Source organism: Megascapheus bottae, chromosome 6 (genome assembly GCF_031878675.1).
Source record: "Megascapheus bottae isolate mThoBot1 chromosome 6, mThoBot2.hap1, whole genome shotgun sequence".
Classification (NCBI taxonomy): domain Eukaryota; kingdom Metazoa; phylum Chordata; class Mammalia; order Rodentia; family Geomyidae; genus Megascapheus; species Megascapheus bottae.
In genome coordinates, this window is record NC_143514.1 from 49,504,577 (window position 1) to 49,523,051 (window position 18,475).

General features: G+C 42.6%; 1 protein-coding gene across 4 annotated transcripts in view; it reads left to right on the forward strand.

Annotated features, from left to right (window-relative positions):
* Nucleotides 1–5,268: 5,268 nt before the first annotated feature.
* The window catches only part of Yipf1 (Yip1 domain family member 1), a 38,977-nt gene continuing 25,770 nt past the window's right edge, over nt 5,269–18,475 (forward strand). For 3 of the 4 annotated variants that reach the window (XR_016535945.1, XM_090334797.1, XM_090334794.1), the window contains exons 1-6: nt 5,501–5,568; nt 5,902–5,981; nt 9,747–9,910; nt 11,685–11,765; nt 12,141–12,228; nt 15,739–15,855. Coding sequence is in view for 3 of the 4 variants with exons in the window: in XM_090334797.1 (XP_090190923.1) it covers nt 5,951–5,981; nt 9,747–9,910; nt 11,685–11,765; nt 12,141–12,228; nt 15,739–15,855 (481 nt within the window). In the remaining variant the exon portion in view is untranslated. Of the gene's footprint in view, nt 5,320–5,500; nt 5,569–5,901; nt 5,982–9,746; nt 9,911–11,684; nt 11,766–12,140; nt 12,229–15,738; nt 15,856–18,475 lie in introns of those variants that run through there. The other variant, XM_090334796.1, reaches the window with a different exon arrangement.

Below are 18,475 nucleotides of genomic sequence, written 5' to 3' on the forward strand. Positions count from 1 at the left end.
GGACAAGCTCTCTTCAGAGGTTATAAATCTGGGTCTTTACAGTAGGCTGGTACACAGCTGGAGCCAATCCCAGGGAAATTTGAGGCCTGCTCCTCCCCTTAGTGCTGGAGTGGAGTAAGTAAAACACTTCAAGTTCTCTGGGAGGTTATAGTCAAGTGCAGGAAAGAGAAAGTTCACAGACGATTGCTGCGTAGTCTAGTTCACAGAGTCAGAGGGTGTGTGGGTGTGAGTGAGGCTTGGGGAAGAGGCAGCTGATTCTCTTCAGAGCAGTCCAGAGGACTTCAAAGTGAGGACAGTGATCCTAGTGCAGGGAACCCCATGGCCAAAGGCCCAGAAGCCAGAGAGCATGACTCAAAGAGGCTCAAAGTTGGAAAGTGTTTTAAAATACATCTAAAACCACTTCCTTTTTTTAAATCAGAGGAGTAGACTTGAGAGGGGAGAGGTGGGATGGTGGAAGATTGAAGCTCAGAACAAGGATTTGTCCTGACTAAAGCTAGTTACAGTGTTAAATAATCTCTGAAGTGTTAATTCACTCCCTCCTGGGCCATTTCTTTTCTTTTTTTCTTTCTGCCAGTCCTGGGACTTGAACTTAAGGCCTGAGCACTGTCCCTGAGCTGCTTTTGCATAAGGCTAGCACTCTACCACTTGAGACACAGCATCACTTTCGGCTTTTTCTGTGTATGTGGTACTGAGGAATTGAACCCAGGGCTTCATGCATGCTAGACAAGCCCTCTACCACTAGACTTCATTCCCAGCCCTCCTCTTGGATCATTTCTTTTCTTTTTTTGTGGGTCATGGGGCTTGAACTCGGCCTGGGCACTGTCCCTGAGCTCTTCAGCTCAAGGCTACTGCTCTACCCTTGAGCCACAGCACCACTTCCCATTTTTTAGAGGTTAACTGGAGATAAGAGTCTCAGGTCCTTTTGTGCCTGGGCTGGCTTTGAACCTTGATCCTCAGATCTCAGCCTCCTGAGTAGCTAGGATTACAGGCCTGAGCCACTGCGCCTGGCTTCTTGGATCATTTCTATACCTAAATACTTTCCAGAAAGTTGTCAGCCTTGGCTCTGGTGTCTGGTTACTGCCTTTACTACATTCATTGCATGTAAGAAGGAAGACATACAGAATAAGTAAACTCAAAAACATGTTTTATTTTAGAATATCTCACAGGAAATGTTACATGTTGTGTTCACCAAGTACAGCACCTTCCTCTTCAAGCAAGGATCCTGGGATGCGCCACTAACCCCGGACTTCTGAAGCCATTACATATTTGTCAGTTATTTTAAAATCCTGGTCCAGCATTACTACCATAGCTGATTCTCATTTTGATGTTTGTCCTACCTTCTCAAACTGTGTTTTGTACCTTTTATTATGCTTTGTAATTATTGCTTTTAAGTTAGACATGCTATACTTAGTTAAAAAAAAAAGGAACTGTACCAATGATAGGAGGCATAGCCCAAGTGATAGAGCACCTGCCTAGCAAGCACAAAGCCCTGAGTTCAAATCCCAGCACTGCCAGGAAAAAAAAAGCTAGAGGCTACAAATGTGGGTTGTTAATAGAACACCTGCCTAGCATGTTAAAGCCTGGTGTTCCATCACCACTAATATAGAAATAAATAATAAAATAGGCCACTAGCAACACATATGTGTTTCTTGGTTATTTCCCCCTTTTCAGTGGAACAGGCTGGCTAGAGGTTGAAGTTGAGTATTTCTCTACCTATCCCTACGTCGGTTAAATTCTGATAAAACTGCAACAGGTTAGACTCTGGCAAAACAGTTTTTCTTGAGGGTGTGCCTTGCTAAGGGGATAATTTCCTGACATATTTCAAAATGTTCATTGCCTTATTTCCTTATTGAAAGCATGAGAGGGTTTTCCCTCTAAGCATCCCTGTGAGATCTGGAGGAGCTGCTGAAGGCACACAATGCGGAGACACTTCCCTAATACTAAGTCCCTAGGCTTCCAACCCTCAGATTTCCCTGCACAGAGCCACCATCAAGTCATCAGCTGCAGCTGGGTTTTTCATACTCACCTCTTCTTACAGAGGCTTGTATTCATGGGTCTTTGCTATATCAAGCTATGAGTTTGTGTATCTATCTCTCCAATTCTGAGGGTAGCCATGTGGCCTTGGTCAACTTGGAATGTTCACCCAAGCATTAGAGTATAGGTTTAAACATAGGTTAGCTAACAGGCTGATATGGTAATATTCAGTTTTTAAGACGGTTAGCCCAAGATTCCCACCATACAACACTCTATTAAAATAAATCATTGGTGATTCCAAGGTCTTAGGTAAACAAGATCATTTGTGTGTGTGTGTGTGTGTGTGTGTGTGTGTGTGTGTGTGTGTGTCCTGGACTTGGGGCTTGAGCTCAGGACCTGGGTACTGTCCCTTTTCTGTTTAACACTATTGCTTTACCGCTTGAGTAATAGCTCCACTTCCGTTTTTTTGTTTTTAGGGTTTTTTTTTGTTGTTTGCTTTGTTTTGTTTTGTTTTGTTAACTGTATTTTTTGTCTTATTTTTTGGCACTCGGGATCGAACCCAGGATGTTGCACTTGCTAGGCAAGTGTTTTGCCACTGAGCTATAGCCCTTTTGTTTTGGTTTTGTTGCTTAGTTGGAGCTAAGAGTCTCATAGGCTTTGCTGCCTGCGCTGCCTTTGAACCATGATCCTCAGATCTCAGCCTCCTAAGTAACTAGAATTATAGGTATGAATAACCAGTCCCCTGCAATTTTCTTTACTTTGGAAGCTCACTCAGCTTATGCTTGCTGAAGCTGGAAGAAGAGAGGTGGTGGTGATATTGAAAGTGAAATTTTTAAACCCCAAGCCCAGGCTCTAAGAGTCTCATATTAGGTCCAGTCATCTGCCCTCATATGCCAAATAAAGAGACATGGGAAGGAACAGATAAAGGAGATTAATTCAGTTTTGAAAGGGATGGTTTTTATTTTACCTAGAATAATTTAACTTACTTACTAAGCCTTATATATGATGAACATGGACCATTTATCTTTTTCTGCTTTGATGTATTTGAATAAAATGAATTCATAATTTGATATTCAACATAGAGGAGATTTATTACATGATAGTCATGGGAAGGCAGCATTTTAGTACATCTTTATCTTCTGGGATAACTTGGCTTCAAGTTAAATAGGGACAGCTAGGGGCAAGAGATAAGAAAGATATGCATTGTTAAGACTGTCCCATGGGTCAGGAGTATGACCTACTGGTAAGAGTGCTTGCTTAGCATGCTCGAAGACCCAGGTTTGATTTCTCGTTACTGCATACATAGAAAAAAGCTGGAAATGGTGCTGTGGCTCCAGTGGTAGAGCTCTAACCTTGAGAAAAAAGCTCAAGCACAGTGTTTAGGCCCTGAGTTCAAGCAGGGATTGGCCAAATAAATAAATAAATAAATACTGTCCCAAAGCCACAGGTCTGGCCTTATTGACTATTGGCTTCAGTTTTTGTCTCTGAAGGAATGGAAGGCAGTCTCTAATTTTTGATTGTTCCCCTAAAGATGATAAGAAGGAATCTCCTGTTTGAGGAGCCTTGTGCCTCTTGTCACAGGATGCGTACTGGTAAGCCTTGTCTTTCCTGGAGACCAAGATAGTCATAAAGTGACTGTAGTAGGGAATGGTACAGATCAAAGAACACAGAAGCAAAGTGTGTGGATGAGGGAGGGGGCTGGCTGCACAGCTTCTAGTTAATTTGCCAGCCTAGGAAAAACAGTGTTTTAGTTGCCTCTTCTAAGATTAGCAGCTGGGGAAGTGAAGACAAAAATGGTACATAAGACACGTGACACCGTGGCATGCTTTAATTTGTGATGGAGACTCATTCCTGGTGCATACTTCACCAAAAGTGCCCTGCTCATATTTTCAGCCTCAACTTTGTCTTGGTACAGTGAGGATAGTTTCCCAAAGCTGGCAGAACTGGACTGAGAATTAGAGCTCCTTTACACATGACAATACCAGTTTAAAAATACATAACGAATATATTAATAAATAATAATGTGATTATATCTAATTGCTCACCAGTCACATGGCAACATTTAATAATCATTAACGTATAAAGAAGTAAAGTCTTTCCATTTGTCCACAAGGCTCGTAGTTATTTCTGGCCTCTATCCTCAAAGCCTCACAGGCTGGCAAAATGGATGAAAGATAATTCTGGTAAGCATTGCTTCCTAGGTGACTCTGGGAGCAAAGGCCCTGGAAGGTGAATGCAGTCCCCTCCTAGAAGGAGGATAAGATCCGCAAAGTCTGGAGGGCCTCGCAGGCACTACTTCTGTAGGGGCAGGAGGTAGGTTGAAATTCTCCTGTATTGGGTCCTGATACCACACAGTGGTCCTGTGCCTGGGGAGACAGATGAGTGAGGCCCATTCTTTACAGGCCACCTTACCTGGCCCTCAAATTCTGCCCTAAAAGGGCTATAAAGCAAGAGCAGTGCTATCCGGGAGTGCTCAGACTTACAGGCATCTTCCTACTTTTGGCTCTCTCTTTTCACAAATTTAGATTGTAATCACCATCACTTCCTAATTTTTTTTTTTTTTTTTGCCAGTCCTGGGGCCTGACCTCAGAGCCTGAGCACTGAGGCGAGGGCTCCACCGCTTGAGTCACAGCACCATTACCGGCTTTTGCTATAGATGTGGTACCAAGAAATCGAACTGGGTCTTTGTGCTACACGAGCACTCTACCACTAGGCCAAACCCCAGGTCCCCTTCCTCAAGTTTTTATGCCAACGAAATCCAGGAATGGGGGTGATCTGTTCATTGTCGTGCGGTCTTCTGTTATTCTGCCTTGCGTTTCCCTCACAGGTGTGCATAGCCTGGAGTGGAGTGAGTGAGCCACTCAGGAGGCTGAGAATCGTGGCTCAAGCCAGCCCAGGCCGGAAAGTCTATGAGGCTCTGATTTCCAGCTAATCACCCAAAAGTCAGAACTGGACTTGTGTGACTCAAGTAGCTGAACACCCGTCTTGAAGTGGAAAAGGCTGAGCGAGCTCAAGCCCTGGAGCGTCCCAGATAGAAACAAACTGTAAGACAATCTGGAGGGGGAGAGGAGCGCAGGACCTTCTCCCTCACCGGGCCTCGCCGCTCCGCGGTGCCTGTCTCTTTAAGAACCCGAGGCTCCTCCCCCCTTCCCCCCCCCCCCCCGCTGCCGTGAAGGTCTCTGGGTGTCGCCGCCGCTTTAAGAGGGCGGGGTTCCTCCCGGAGGGGGCGGGGCGGGGAGGTCCCGCCCCCCGGATCTCCGGCTTCCGGTAACTCCTCAGAAGCTGAAGCTCCCGGGGTGCTTCGCAGGCCCGAGCTGCGCCAGGTGAGGCGGCCGCGTGTGTGAGGTGGGTCCGGGGAGGAAGGGAGGGTCTCCCACCCGCCCGGACTGCTGCAGCTCGGCAACCCCCCCACCCCTCCATTAAAACACCCGCCTCTGCTTCGCTACTAATTGCCTCGCTCTGCCCGAAGCGCCTTCCATGCCCTGTCTCATTGAATGGGCTAGACCCTTCTGAACCCATTTTACAGATGGGGAAGCCGAGGCCCCGAGGAGCGCGCACACGGCAGAGAAGCCGCAGCATTGGAACCCGACCCAGGTACCCCAGAGCCCGTGCCCGTAACCACTGGCTGGGTTCTCCTGCAAATCCCAGCCTGTCCTTCCTCATCCTTCCATCACCAAGCTGCAACCAGTCCATAGACATGGACACCTTGGAGATGACATGGACCTTCTGAACTTCCCCTGCAGAGTTCTTTTCTTTTTCCCAGTATGATTGACATCCCGTGCTCAGTGGTGATATTTGTGGAAACCTATCAAACCCACTGAAAAAGGAGGCAAGGGAAAGCAATACCGTTTTCTAATGCCGAAATACACTTTCTTTGCAGGTGTCTTGTTCTAGTCTCCTAAGTTTTATTTCTTTTTCTCCCTTTAGACCCCTGCACATTTTCTTCCTCAAAATTGGAGGGATACCCGCTGGCTGAATGGCAGCTGCAGATGACTTGCAGTTTGAAGGTACAGCAGTTGGGCGCTGATCGTTATCTTTATGATCGTTATTTCTACAGCCATAGAAACAGATTTCCATTGATGTACTGGCTTATATATTAAAGAATATTTATGTCAGCCAGGCGTGGTAGCACACATCTGTAATCCTAGCTACTCCGGAAGTGGAAGAAGGAGGATCTGCAGTTGGCTGTTAGCCCCGTCGAAGTTAGTGAGCCCCTGCTTACTCTAGAAGGTGGATGGCATGGTTCTAGTGGTAGAGATTCCACCTAGAAAGCTCAGGGCATCACTTTAAGAAACTCAGTACTGATATAGATAGATAAGATCATAGCAAAATAAACAAGTGGTAGAGCACCTACCTAGCCTGTTCGAAGCCTTGGGTTCAGTCTCCAGTACCACACACACAATTATTTCAGACATTTTGATAAAGGTTGTTGGCCAACACCAAAGTTTTTCCAGTTTCTCCACATGAGCTGTTCAGTTTTTCAAATGACCCTTCAGATTTGGAACAAGTCCCATACATTTGACACAGTGGTTTCCTAGTGTTTTATAAATTCTTACACAGCACTCATTCTATGTCATTTACAAATAATAACTCACTTAATCCATCAAGTTAAAATAGTTATTCTCCCTGTTTTTATGCCTTTTTTTTTTTTTTTTTTTTGCCAGTTCTGGGCTTGAGCTCAGGGCCTGAGCACTGTCCTTGGACTTTCTCAAGGCTAGAGCTCTACCACTTGAGCCTCAGCACCATTTCCGGCTTTTTTTTCTATGTATGTGGTACCGAGGAATCGAACCCGGGTCTTCATGCATGCTAGGCAAGCACTTTAACCACTAGGCCAAACTCCCAGCCTCTCCCTGTTTTTAGAATGAGGAAATCATCCAGGTGCTTGTGGCTCATGCCTGTAATACCAGCTACTCAGGAGACTGAAAATCTGAGGATTGTGATTTGAAGAATCCTGGTCAGGAAAGCCCATGAGACGCTTATCTCCAGTTAAGCACAGAAAAGGAAAAGAAAAAAGGAAAAGAAAGCCAGAAGTGCAGCACTAGTCTTGAGTGAAAGAGTTTAGGGACAGCACTCAGGCCCTGAGTTCAAACTCAAGGTATGCTACAAGAGAAGGAGGGGTGGGGGGGGGGGAGGAGAGGAAGAGGGAGGGAGGGAGGAGGCGCTAAGCATTGGTGCCTTACATGTATAATCTTAGCTACTAAGGAGACAGATCTGGTTAGAAGACAGCTCAGGCAGGCAAATCTGAGAGATTTATCTCCACCAGCAAAATCCTGGAGCTGGTGGATGGCTCAGGTGGTAAAATACTAGCTGTAAGCGAAAAAGCCAAGTGGGAATGTGATAGACATCTTTTAAGTCCTAGAACTGGTACACACCCAAGCCTGGGGGCACTGATTTGTCCCCAGCAAATCAGTCAGTTAGTAACTGGATTTGAACCTGGACATTTTAGCCCCATGGACTCTTACTGTTTGAGGAAGAGACAGGAATTTTAAAGAGACATGTCTTCTTTGGCAAATAGCACATTCACTGTGCTTCTCACTTTTTCAAGGTGATCATCTCTTTTTTGTCTCAGTTATAGCCTTCTCTTTCTTCTGATTCTTTTGCTCCTGCTTTGCCTCCTGCTATCTACTTTATAGCCAAAGTAGGCCTTCTTGCCCTCCCCCGGTGTTGGTGATTAAATCAGGCTCATGCTAGGCAAGCATTCGACCACCGAATTACACCTTCATGAACCACCTTCCTCTGTTTTTTCATCTTTGGCTATACTTGTCCTATCACTTCCACAGCCACACAGTTTATCTTATTGTTATTAGAAAGGGGTTATGTTGTATAACTCAGGTAAAGGGTATAACTCAGGGCCTAAACACTGTCATTGGGCTTTTTCCTTAAAGCTAACAGTCTATCACTTGAGCCACAGCAACCACTTCCGGCTTTTTTTTTTTTTTTTTTTTGCCGGTCCTGGGCTTAGGCTCAGGGCCTGAGCACTGTCCAGAGCTCTACCGCTTGAGCCTCAGCACCACTTCCGGCTTTTTTCTATGTATGTGGTACCGAGGAATCGAACCCAGGTCTTCGTGCATGCTAGGCAGGCACTCTACCACTAGGCCAAACTCCCGGCCCCCATTTCCGGCTTTTCTATGTATGTGGTACCAAGGAATCGAACCCATGTCTTTGAGCATGCTAGGCAAGCACTCTACCACTAGGCCAAACTCCTGGCTCCTGACTTAAGTGATTTTTATTCATTATTTCTACTTTTTTTTTTTGCCTTTTTATTTTCTATAGTGATCACATAGACATCAGGAAAATGTTTCATTAAAAATTTTTTTTGTGGGCCGGGAGTTTGGCCTAGTGGTTAAAGTGCTTGCCTAGCATGCACGAAGACCCAGGTTCGATTCCTCGGTACCACATACATAGAAAAAAGCCGGAAGTGGTGCTGAGACTCAAATAGTAGAGCTCTAACCTTGAGAAAGTCCAAGGACAGTGCTCAGGCCCTGAGCTCAAGCTCAGGACTGGCAAAAAAAAAAAAAATTGTGCCTCTCTGGGTTTTGAACTCATGGTCTGACATTGTTCCTGCAGGGTTTTTTTTTGTTTTTTTTTTTCTCTTCTCCCATCAAGGGTAGCCCTTTACCATTTCTAGCATTTTGTTGATCAATTGGAGATGACTCTCATAGACTTTCCTGCCTAGGCTAGTTTTGAACTATGATCTTCAGACCTTAGTCTTCTGAGTAGCTAGGATTATAGGTGTGAGCCACTAGCACCTGGCTCCATTAAAACTTTGTTGAAGTTGAATGAGGTTTAGAGTGGGCCCTCTGCTCTACAAAGGACTTAGGTAATATTTCTAACTCTTATTTTTACTTTGTTGCTGTTGTTGTTAGTTGTGGGGCTTGAACTCTGGGCCCTGGCACTGTCCCTGATCTCTTTTGCTCAAAGCTAGTGCTCTGTTACTCTGAGCCCTCAGCCTCTTGAGTAGCTAGGATTACAGAGGTGAGTCATTAGCATCCTGCTGCTGACATCTTTACAATAAACCTTATTCTCTGTATTTTAGGATGGTAACTGATAGTTAGGAGGTCAAGTTACTAAGGCTCATGTAGTCAATGGATAGTCCAGTTAGGACAAAAGTCCCAGTCTACCTTCAAATTATATTTATCTTCATTACCACCTAATCATATCAGATTGACAGATTGATTTCTAGAAGAGATTTTCTCTTTTCCTCTTTCTTTTTTTTGTTGATGGTGGGGCTTGAACTCTGGGCCTGGGCCCTGTGTCTGAGTTCTTCACCTCAAGGCTGTGTTCTACCACTTTGAACCATAGCATCATGTCTGGTTTTTGGGTAGGAGATAAGAGATTCATGGACTTTCGTTCCCTGGGCTGGCTTTGAACCATGATTCTCATATCTCAGTTTCCTGAGTAGCTAGGATTACAGGCATGAGCCACCGGCACCCAGCTTCTTTCTTCCTTTTTAAATTGAGACAGGGTCTTGCTTTGTAACACATGCCATCCTTGCTATTTATCTTCACGAGGGGTCTGTAACAAAGCCAGGGCTATAAAGCTTGTGTTTCAATAAAAAAACATTGCTCCAGGGAAAACTGGGGAAAGTGAAGGAAGGGGTGACTTTGTCCAAAAAGAATTTTGCTCATTACCTGACTTGTGGAATTGTAACCCCTTGGTACAACTCTTAGTAATAACAGTAAAGTTACACACACACACACACACACACACACACCCCATTGTCCTTCCCATGTAAGAAAGTCTCTTGGTCTTTGTGCTCTGCTTGATTTCAGAATTCGGTGATGCAGCCACTTCTCTAACAGCAAACTCAGATGCCACCACAATAAGCATTGAGGATCCTGGGGAAACCCCCAAGCGCCAGTCAGGACCCCCAAGAATCTCTGGGAGAGAAGAGGATGATGAGTTACTGGGAAATGATGACTCTGACAAAACTGAGGTTTGAACAGACCTTTGAATTTTTTCTGCCTTTTATTTCAAAGCTTGTTTCTGCATTTCTTCACTGACTGTTATATGCAGGTACAGTGCCGCAAAGGCAAATGACCCATGGCCTGTGTTGGTGGAGAAACAGACCATTACTGTCCATGGAAGTGCTGGTAGAGGAGAGAAGATAGGTGATGGGGGCAGAGAGAAGAGTTAGGAAAGGCTTCTTGGAGGCATTGGTACCCAAATGAGTCTGCTGGCAGAGGAGGAGGTAGCCAGAGGAAGAAGTAGGGCAAGGGTGGTGTAGGCAAAGGAAAATGTTGCTGAAGTCACAGGCATGATCTTTCATGGTGGAAGCAAGGGATGTCTACCACCTTTACCCATAGAAGGAGAATAATTAAGATATGATAGACAGCCTTAAGTATAAATTGGAGGCAGAAAGACAGGAGGCATGAAAGACAGGTAAGAGATGGGTGGTTTGATTTTTTTTTGTTTGTTTGGTTGTGGTACTTGAACTGTGAGCCTAGGCGCTGTCCCTGAGCTCTTCAGCTCAAAGCTAGCACTCTACCACTTGAGCCACAGCACTGCTTTGGTTATCTAGTGGTTAATTGGAGATAAGAGTTTCATGGACTTCAGTGCCGGAGCTGTCTTTGAACCTCGATTCTCAGATCTCAGCTTCCTGAGTAGGATTATAGGCATGAGCCTCCAGTGCAAATAATATTTTTAGATTTTTGAAAATTCAGGTGAAAACAGAAGTGAGGATCTTGAATCTGTTGCTGTGTGTGTGTGTGTGTGTGTGTGTGTGTGTGTGTGTGTGTATTATAACATTCCACATACTATTTAATCTTCTCTATTTTCTTAAGAGGTAGAGATCTTTCTAAATAAGGCACCTAAGCCCTGGGAAAGTCTAGTGATTTGCTAAAGCTCACTCAAGTGGAAGAGCTGGAACTTAAAACCTGATGAAAGTGATTTTGAAACTGATGCTTACTTCTGTATCAGGCTGGTCAAGAAGTATAGCTGTGGCTGTTGGACATTGAATATAGAAGAGCCTGGTGGTTTCCCATATTGTTTTCTTTTTATGCTTGCTTTCTTTCTCTTTCCTTCCTTCCTTCCTTCCTTCCTTCCTTCCTTCCTTCCTTCCCCTCTCCCTCCCTCCCTCTCTCTCTCTCTCTCTCTCTCTCTCTCTCTCTCTCTCTCTCTCTCTCTCTCTGTCTCTCTCTCTCTCTCTCTCTCTCTTTCTTTCTTGTGGTCATGGGCTTGGGCGCTGTCCCTGAGCTCTTTAGCTCAAGGCTAGAGCTCTGCCACTTGAGCTAGAGGGCCACTTCTGGGATAAGAGTCTCATGGGAGAATTTTTATGCCCTGGCTGGCTTTGAACTGTGATCCTCAGATCTCAGCCTCCTCTGTAGCTAGGATTACAGGCGTGAGCCACCAATGCCCATCCCACATTTCAGTTTATTAGATCATCATCTTCCCTCTGTGTAACTGCAATTAGAGAGTTGTTTCTGTATTGATTTTTAAATTTTTTTTAATGAGGACCACCTGGTACTGGGGCTTGAACTCAGGGCCCTGTCATTGTCCCTGAGCTTTTTCACTCAGGGCTAGAACTCTACAACTTGAGCCACAGCTTCACTTCCAGCATATTTTTGGTGGTTAATTGTAGATAAGAGTCTCACAGAGTCATGTCAGGAGCTGGATTCAAACCAAATCTTCAGATCTCAGCCTCCTAAGTAGCTAAGATTATAGGTGAGAGCCTTTAGCACCTGACTGATTGTTTTATTTTATTCTGACAGTTGCTTGCTGGCCAGAAGAAAAGCTCTCCCTTCTGGACATTTGAGTACTACCAAACATTCTTTGATGTGGACACATACCAGGTTCGTAAAATTGTCTCATCCTTCCTTCTACATAATGGAGACTTGTTTCTTTTTGTAATTAAATAGGCAAATCATGTCAAAGCTCAATTAATTGAACTTCAGTTTTGTAGTAGTTGAATATATTAAACTTTGGAGAGAAAAAAATAGAAAGGGAAGTAGAGCTATGGTTCAAAGTGGTAGACTACTAGCCTTGAGCAGAATAGTTCAGGGACAATACCCAGACTCCGTAACTGACAACAACAACAAAAATTGTCCAAAAAAAATGTACTTATTACTTGATTATATAACTGCAACCACTCTGTATATAACAAAAAGGTAACTGTTTAAAAAAGAAAAAAGAAAAACTTAAGTATTTACTGCTTTGTTGTCTCCCAGGTCTTTGACAGAATAAAAGGATCTCTTTTGCCAATACCCGGAAAAAACTTTGTAAGGTTATCTATCCGCAGCAATCCAGATCTCTATGGTATGTGGCATACCCTTTTGATTCTTTACCGCATTCTAGTTAAGCTTAGGTAAATGTGTAGGCTTCCTGAAAAGCTGGGATCATTGCACTGTTCAGGGGATGTACGGTTTTTGTTTTTTTTTTTTTTTGACTCATCTGAGATTTAGTGGCAACTCTTGCAAAGAACTTAGGGGAGATGCAGTATGTCTAATATCAATATTTTGTTTCTTTTTTGACAGAAAAGGGGTTTGAAGTCTATGCCTTGTGCTTGCTAGGTGGGTTTCTACTCTTTGAGCTTTTTTTTTTTTTTTTGCCAGTCCTGAGGCTTGAACTCAGGGTCTGAGCACTGTTGAGCTTCTTCCTGAATAGCTGGAATGACAGGTTCTTACTACCTTCTTCACTTTTTTATTGGTTGAAATGAGTTCTTACAAACTTTTTCCTGGGCCTAGCCTTAAACTTTGATCCTCCCAATCTGTACCCCCTAAATAGCCATGCAAATACTTTAAAAAAGAAATTATGTCTGCACTGGACATGATGTCAGTACTGAACTTGAAGAGACCTTTTGTTTTTGTTTTGTTTTGTATTTTGATTGTAATACTGGAGTTTGAACTCAGAGCATTGTGATTGCTGAGCAGAAGTTCTACCACTCAAGTCACAGCTTCAGCCCTTTAAAATAAGATATTATTTTCTATGAGCTGTTCAGTCTAATAACTGCGTAACTTTTTTCTTACTGGTCCTGGGGCTTGAACCTCAGGTCCTGCATGCTGTCCCTGAGCTTCTTTTGCTCAAGGTTAGCAGACCCCCATCTCTAGTTTGGTCCTCATATGCTTGGATGGTCTCAATCCATCTATATAATACATGCATAGTCAAGTCAGTTTTATTTTATTTCAAGTCCTGGGGCTTGAAATCATGGCCTGGGCACTGTCTTTGGGCTTTTTTAAAGCTAGTGCTCTACCACTTGAATCACAGAACCGCTTTCAGTTTTTTCTATGTATTTGGGACCAATGAATTGAACTCTGGTCTTTGTGCATGCTAGGCAAGCACTCTACCACTAGGTTAAATTCCCAGCCCTTTTTTGTTTGTTTGTTTGTTTAAATAAAGCTTTTTGGATGTAGAGTTTTTGTGGACTTTGCTTTTTTTGTTTTGTTTTGTTTTTTGTTTTTTGATTGTGGTGCTTGAACTCAGGACCTGAGTGCTGTCCCTCAGCTCTTTTGCTCAAGGCCATATCTCTACTTCTGGTTTTCTAGTGGTTAATTGGAGATAAATAGTCTCATGGGGTCTTTTCATTTTGGAATGGCTTCAAACTGATCCTCAGATCTCTGCCTCCTAAGTAGCTAGGATTTCAGGCGAGAGCCTCAGTACCTGTCTATGGGCTTTGTTTTATTTTGATTTTGCATCTTTTTATGGTAGGCTTAAAAGTCAAAATAAGCCAGGCCCTGGTGGCTTATGACAGACAAAAAAAATGTCAATAATTCTATGAGCTTAGGTGTTTACTACAGTGAGGAGTTTGCCATCTTGTGAAGAAATAGTTTCTAGATAGCTGATTGTAGTGTCACTTTGGAGTATCCTTTTCACCTTAGAACACAATGCTTAGCTTTGAAAAAGTACTCATCTGTTTCTGCTAGGCAACTCCCTGTATTATTATTATTATTATTCCCCCTTTCCTCCCTCTCACCTTCTCCCTCTCCCCTCTCCTCTTCAGTCTAGACTTAAGGGCTTATTAGCCACTTGAGTCATGTCCCCAGACCCACAATAATTTTCTTAATTAATTGAGGTATCCAAAATTATTGCAGTGTTGCACAATATTAGTGAATTGAAAAGTGAAATTCAGGGCTGGGAGTTTGGCATAGTGGTAAAAGTGCTTGCCTAGCATGCATGAAGTCTGGGGTTCGATTCCTCAGTACCACATACATAGAAAAAGCTGGAAGTGGTGCTGTGGTTCAAGTGGCAGAGTGCTAGCCTTGAGAAAAGCCCAAGGACAGTGCTCAGGCTCTGAGTTCAAGCCCCATGACTAACAAGAAAAAAAAAGAAAAAAAATGAAATTCATAAAGTATATTAAAATATCTCAGTTTAAAAATTGCACTTGTAAGCCATGGTAGGGTGGTAGCCTTGAACTGAAGAGCTCAGGGACAATGCCCAGGCTCAGAGGATTGAAATTTTAATATCATCATAGGCTATATGGAAAGACTTAATCTCAAAAAACATCAAAATATTCATATTTATCTACATAATGCTTTTCGTAGATGGCATGAGATAAGTATGGTGTTCATGAAAACAAGCAAACACTTGAAAGAAGTTTGCAAAGCATAAGAAGGAAGCTGAGCTGGATATGGGTGGCTCATACCTGTAAGCCTAGCTATTCTTGAGAGAGAGATCTGAGGGTCACAGTTCAAAGCCTGCCTGCACAGGGAAGTCCATGAGATTCTTATCTCCAGTTAGCCACCAGAAAACCAGAAGTGATGCTATGGCTCAAAGTAGTAGAATATTGAGCCTTTAGCAAAAGAGCTCAAGGATAGCACCCAGGTCCTCCTGAGTTCAAGCCCTATGACCAAAACAGAAAAAAAAAAAAAATAAGGAAGCTGATTTTATGGCTAACAATGGTAGAGTCTCTAGGCTATTTAAAAGTAAAAATAAAATGCATTCAGGACATGTGCACATACAAATACACATGCATACATGCATGCATTTGCTATAGACCCAATATTTCTGGCAGGATTCATGAGTAACTAGTTAAAAGTGGTGGGCTCTAGGGAGCTGAAATGCAGAGCTGGGGCACTGAGAGGACGGGAGCTTGCTTTCTTTTACTATATTCCTTTGTGTCTGCGTCTGCATGGAGGGGGGTAGCATGGGAATTGAACTTAGGGCCTTTTGCTCACAATTGGTGCTCTACCACTTGAACCATACCTCCAGTCTCCGTATTTCCTTTTGTAGCTTTTGAACAAGGAACCGCATTCATGAACTGTTTTTTTTTTTTTATTTAAAAATGCTTAAAAATAAATTTTTCTCCTCTACTACAAATACATTTATCTCTCATGCCCCATGCACATACACACAGAGCCCATGGTGATTTAGTAGATTAGATCAACATTTGTCTGAAGTACCCCTCTGTTCTGCTCTTCATTTATGCTATGGGTGGACCTGTCTGATTTTACTTATTATTCTTTGGCATTAACACTTGGCATTAGTAAGGAATGCAATCTTTGCTTCTTGTGCTCTGATGGAAGGTTTAACAAAATGTCTGTGAATTTATTTTATGATCCTCCAGTAAAGGAAACTGTGTATAAATCAATGTCTTTATCCACCTAATTGTAGCAAGTGTTTTGGCCTTTGAATTCTAATCGCCCTAGTCTTTAAGGGAGCTAATTACAGAATTGTGTTTTGATCTTTTAAAAAAGAACATTTCCATTAAATAAGTGTTGATTGCATCTCGAATTCATTTTCCTTTGCTTGTATGAATAGGGAGAGGCTGATAAGAGTCTACAGGCTAGTGCTTCATTTTCCTGTTTATAAATATTCTGGTTGCTTTTGCAGGCCCTTTTTGGATATGTGCCACATTGGTCTTTGCCATAGCAATTAGTGGGAATCTTTCCAACTTTTTAATCCATCTGGGAGAGAAGACATACCATTACGTGCCTGAGTTCCAAAAAGGTTGGTGAATAGCTTGACTCGTTGTAAATGCTGTCATTTTCTAACCATGAAACCTTTTACCCTTTGAGCTTTGGGCCCAGTCCATGGGTGCTACAGCCCTGCTTTCTGTGTTTTAGAGTTTAGACATACTGTTGATTCAGAATTGACCAGCTTTCTATATAATCCACATCATCTTTTCTTTTCTAGCTGTAGAAGGATGTATATAAAGTACATTTTAAAGTGTTTTAGGTAGATATTCTTCAATGGCGTAAGTACATTCACAGTGTTGCTAACTCACATAGTGTTTAAGAAAGTCAGCCCACTAGCAATTGGAATTTGTCTAAAAAAATATACCAAGAAACTGAAAAGTAGTGTGTATGAAGGTCCTCATTGTAGTATTGTTTGTATTATGAAGGACTAGAAATAGTAAGGGCACTGTTCTTTAAGTTGTAGCCCAACTAGTGAGATTATCCCTAGCCACGAATTATTAAGCACCTAGAGCAACTTGAGTCACAGAACTTAGGCAAACTGGTGCCCTTAATGTTGGCAGCTTTGTAAAGAAAAGCTTGTTAATGGTTAAATAGACAATGAAAAATTGCAAGTGATCCAGTGGTGGATTTGTAAATAATGTTCTTATCTAAAACTTCCTTTCTTTTATCAGTTATGATAAAAAGAAAGCAGCTTACTGGGGTTTAACAGCCTCTCCAAAGTGAAGAAGCTTTTCTTTGTAAGAGATTGACCATAGCACTTTCCTAAGTTCTCCTTCCCTGCTGCTTTCCTGCTCCGAGGCTGCAAGTGGCCTGAGCATAAGCTGCAGGTTTCAACTCTGCACTCACTAGCTTCTACCTCTTGAGACAGGTTCTTGGCTTTAGATTCTTCATAGGAGAAATGATAATACTATATAGTAGAGCTACTATAAGAATAAAGAGCAAGCTGAACACCAGCAGCTCACTCCTGTAATACTAACTACTCAGGAGGCTGAGAGATCTGAGGATCACAGTTCAAAACCAGCCAGGGCAGGAAAGTCTGTGGGACTCTTAGCTCTAGTTAGCTACCAGAAAACTGGAAGTGCTCTGTGGCTCCAGCCTTGAACAAAAACTCTCAGGGACAGCACCCAGGCCCTGGGTTTAAGCCCCATGACTGATTAAAAAAAAATTTTTTTTTTAAAATTAAAAAAAGAATAAAGGCCAAGGCACCAGTAAAATGTGATAGTTGGATGAATAGTGCCAGAAGTCTACTTGCTAATCTCTGCCTTGCAGGGCATCTGGAAGTGCGTAGGCTGGGCATCCGATGTCAAGGAGCACTATGGTGGATGTCAATAAACATTGTCCCATTTTATGTAAAGACTGAGTGTAACTCCTGGGTTAGGTCTTGCTCCCATCCAGTTGTTAACTGTGTGACAGTCCTCAAACATTTAGCTTCTCTGATATTGTTTCTTCTTTCTAAAGTGAAAATATTGATTTCATGAAATAATATATCAATGTATTAGTTAATAATATAAAAATCTAATTCCTAAATATTTATTATTTATCAATCACCACTCTGTTAGAATGGTTCTTACCTGTTTTTTTTGTTGTGGTTGTTTTGTTTTTTTCTGTTTTTTTTTTTTTTCTTTCCCAGTCCTGGGGTTGAACTCAAGGCCTGGGCACTATTCTTGGACATTTTTTGCTCAAGGCTAGCACTCTGCCACTTGAGAGACTTTCCAGCTTTTTCTGTGTATGTGGTACCAGGGAATCGAACCCAGGGCTTCATGCATGCTAGATAAGCACTCTACCAACTAGGCTGTGATCCCAATCGGTTCTTACTTGTTTTAACTTACTTAGTTCTACTAACAGTCTTTTTTGCACTCTGGGAATGGAACTCAGGACCTCATCCATTCTAGGCAAATGTTCTAATAGACTTGTGAAGTAATTATATCCCCATTTTGCAGGTAGGGAAGTAGTAGGAAGATTAAATTGCTCACTATCCAGAGATGCTTTGCCTGGGATTAAAACCTAGGGCATCTGCATGAAGTCTGTGCCCTTAGAGATTGCAGTATTGTGACTGTCAATAAAACGGTGTCAGTATATTGCCTGATGCCCAGCAGTGATCAATGATTGTGGCTGCAGCCAGAGTAGAATTTCCTTATCCTTCCCTTCATTGTTCAAGAAAAGACATGATGTCAACGAAATTGTATCTGGCTTAATGAGGGAGTCCCAACATGAAAAATGTGCTCTGGGAGTACCAAATGTTTTGCACATTGATAGTCTTAACAAGAGTCTGACTGTAACTGCCAGGAGACTTTGCCAAGATGTGTTAAATGAGTTCCCTACTAATTTTCCTGTAGGAGAGGCAGATGCTATGGCATAGCTAAGCTTTATTTGTGTGTATATATATACATATATATATGTATGTATATATATATGTATATATATATATAATTGATTTATTTTTATTTATTTTTTGCCAGTACTGGGACTTGAAATCAGGGCCTGAGCACTGTCCTTGGGCTTTCTCAAGGCTAGAGCTCTACCATTTGTGCCACAGCATCACTTCTGGCTTTTTCTATGTATGTGGTAAGGAGTAATTGAACCTGGGTCTTCATGAATGCTAGGTAAGCATTCTACCACTAGGCCAAACTCCTGGCCTATTTATTTTTATT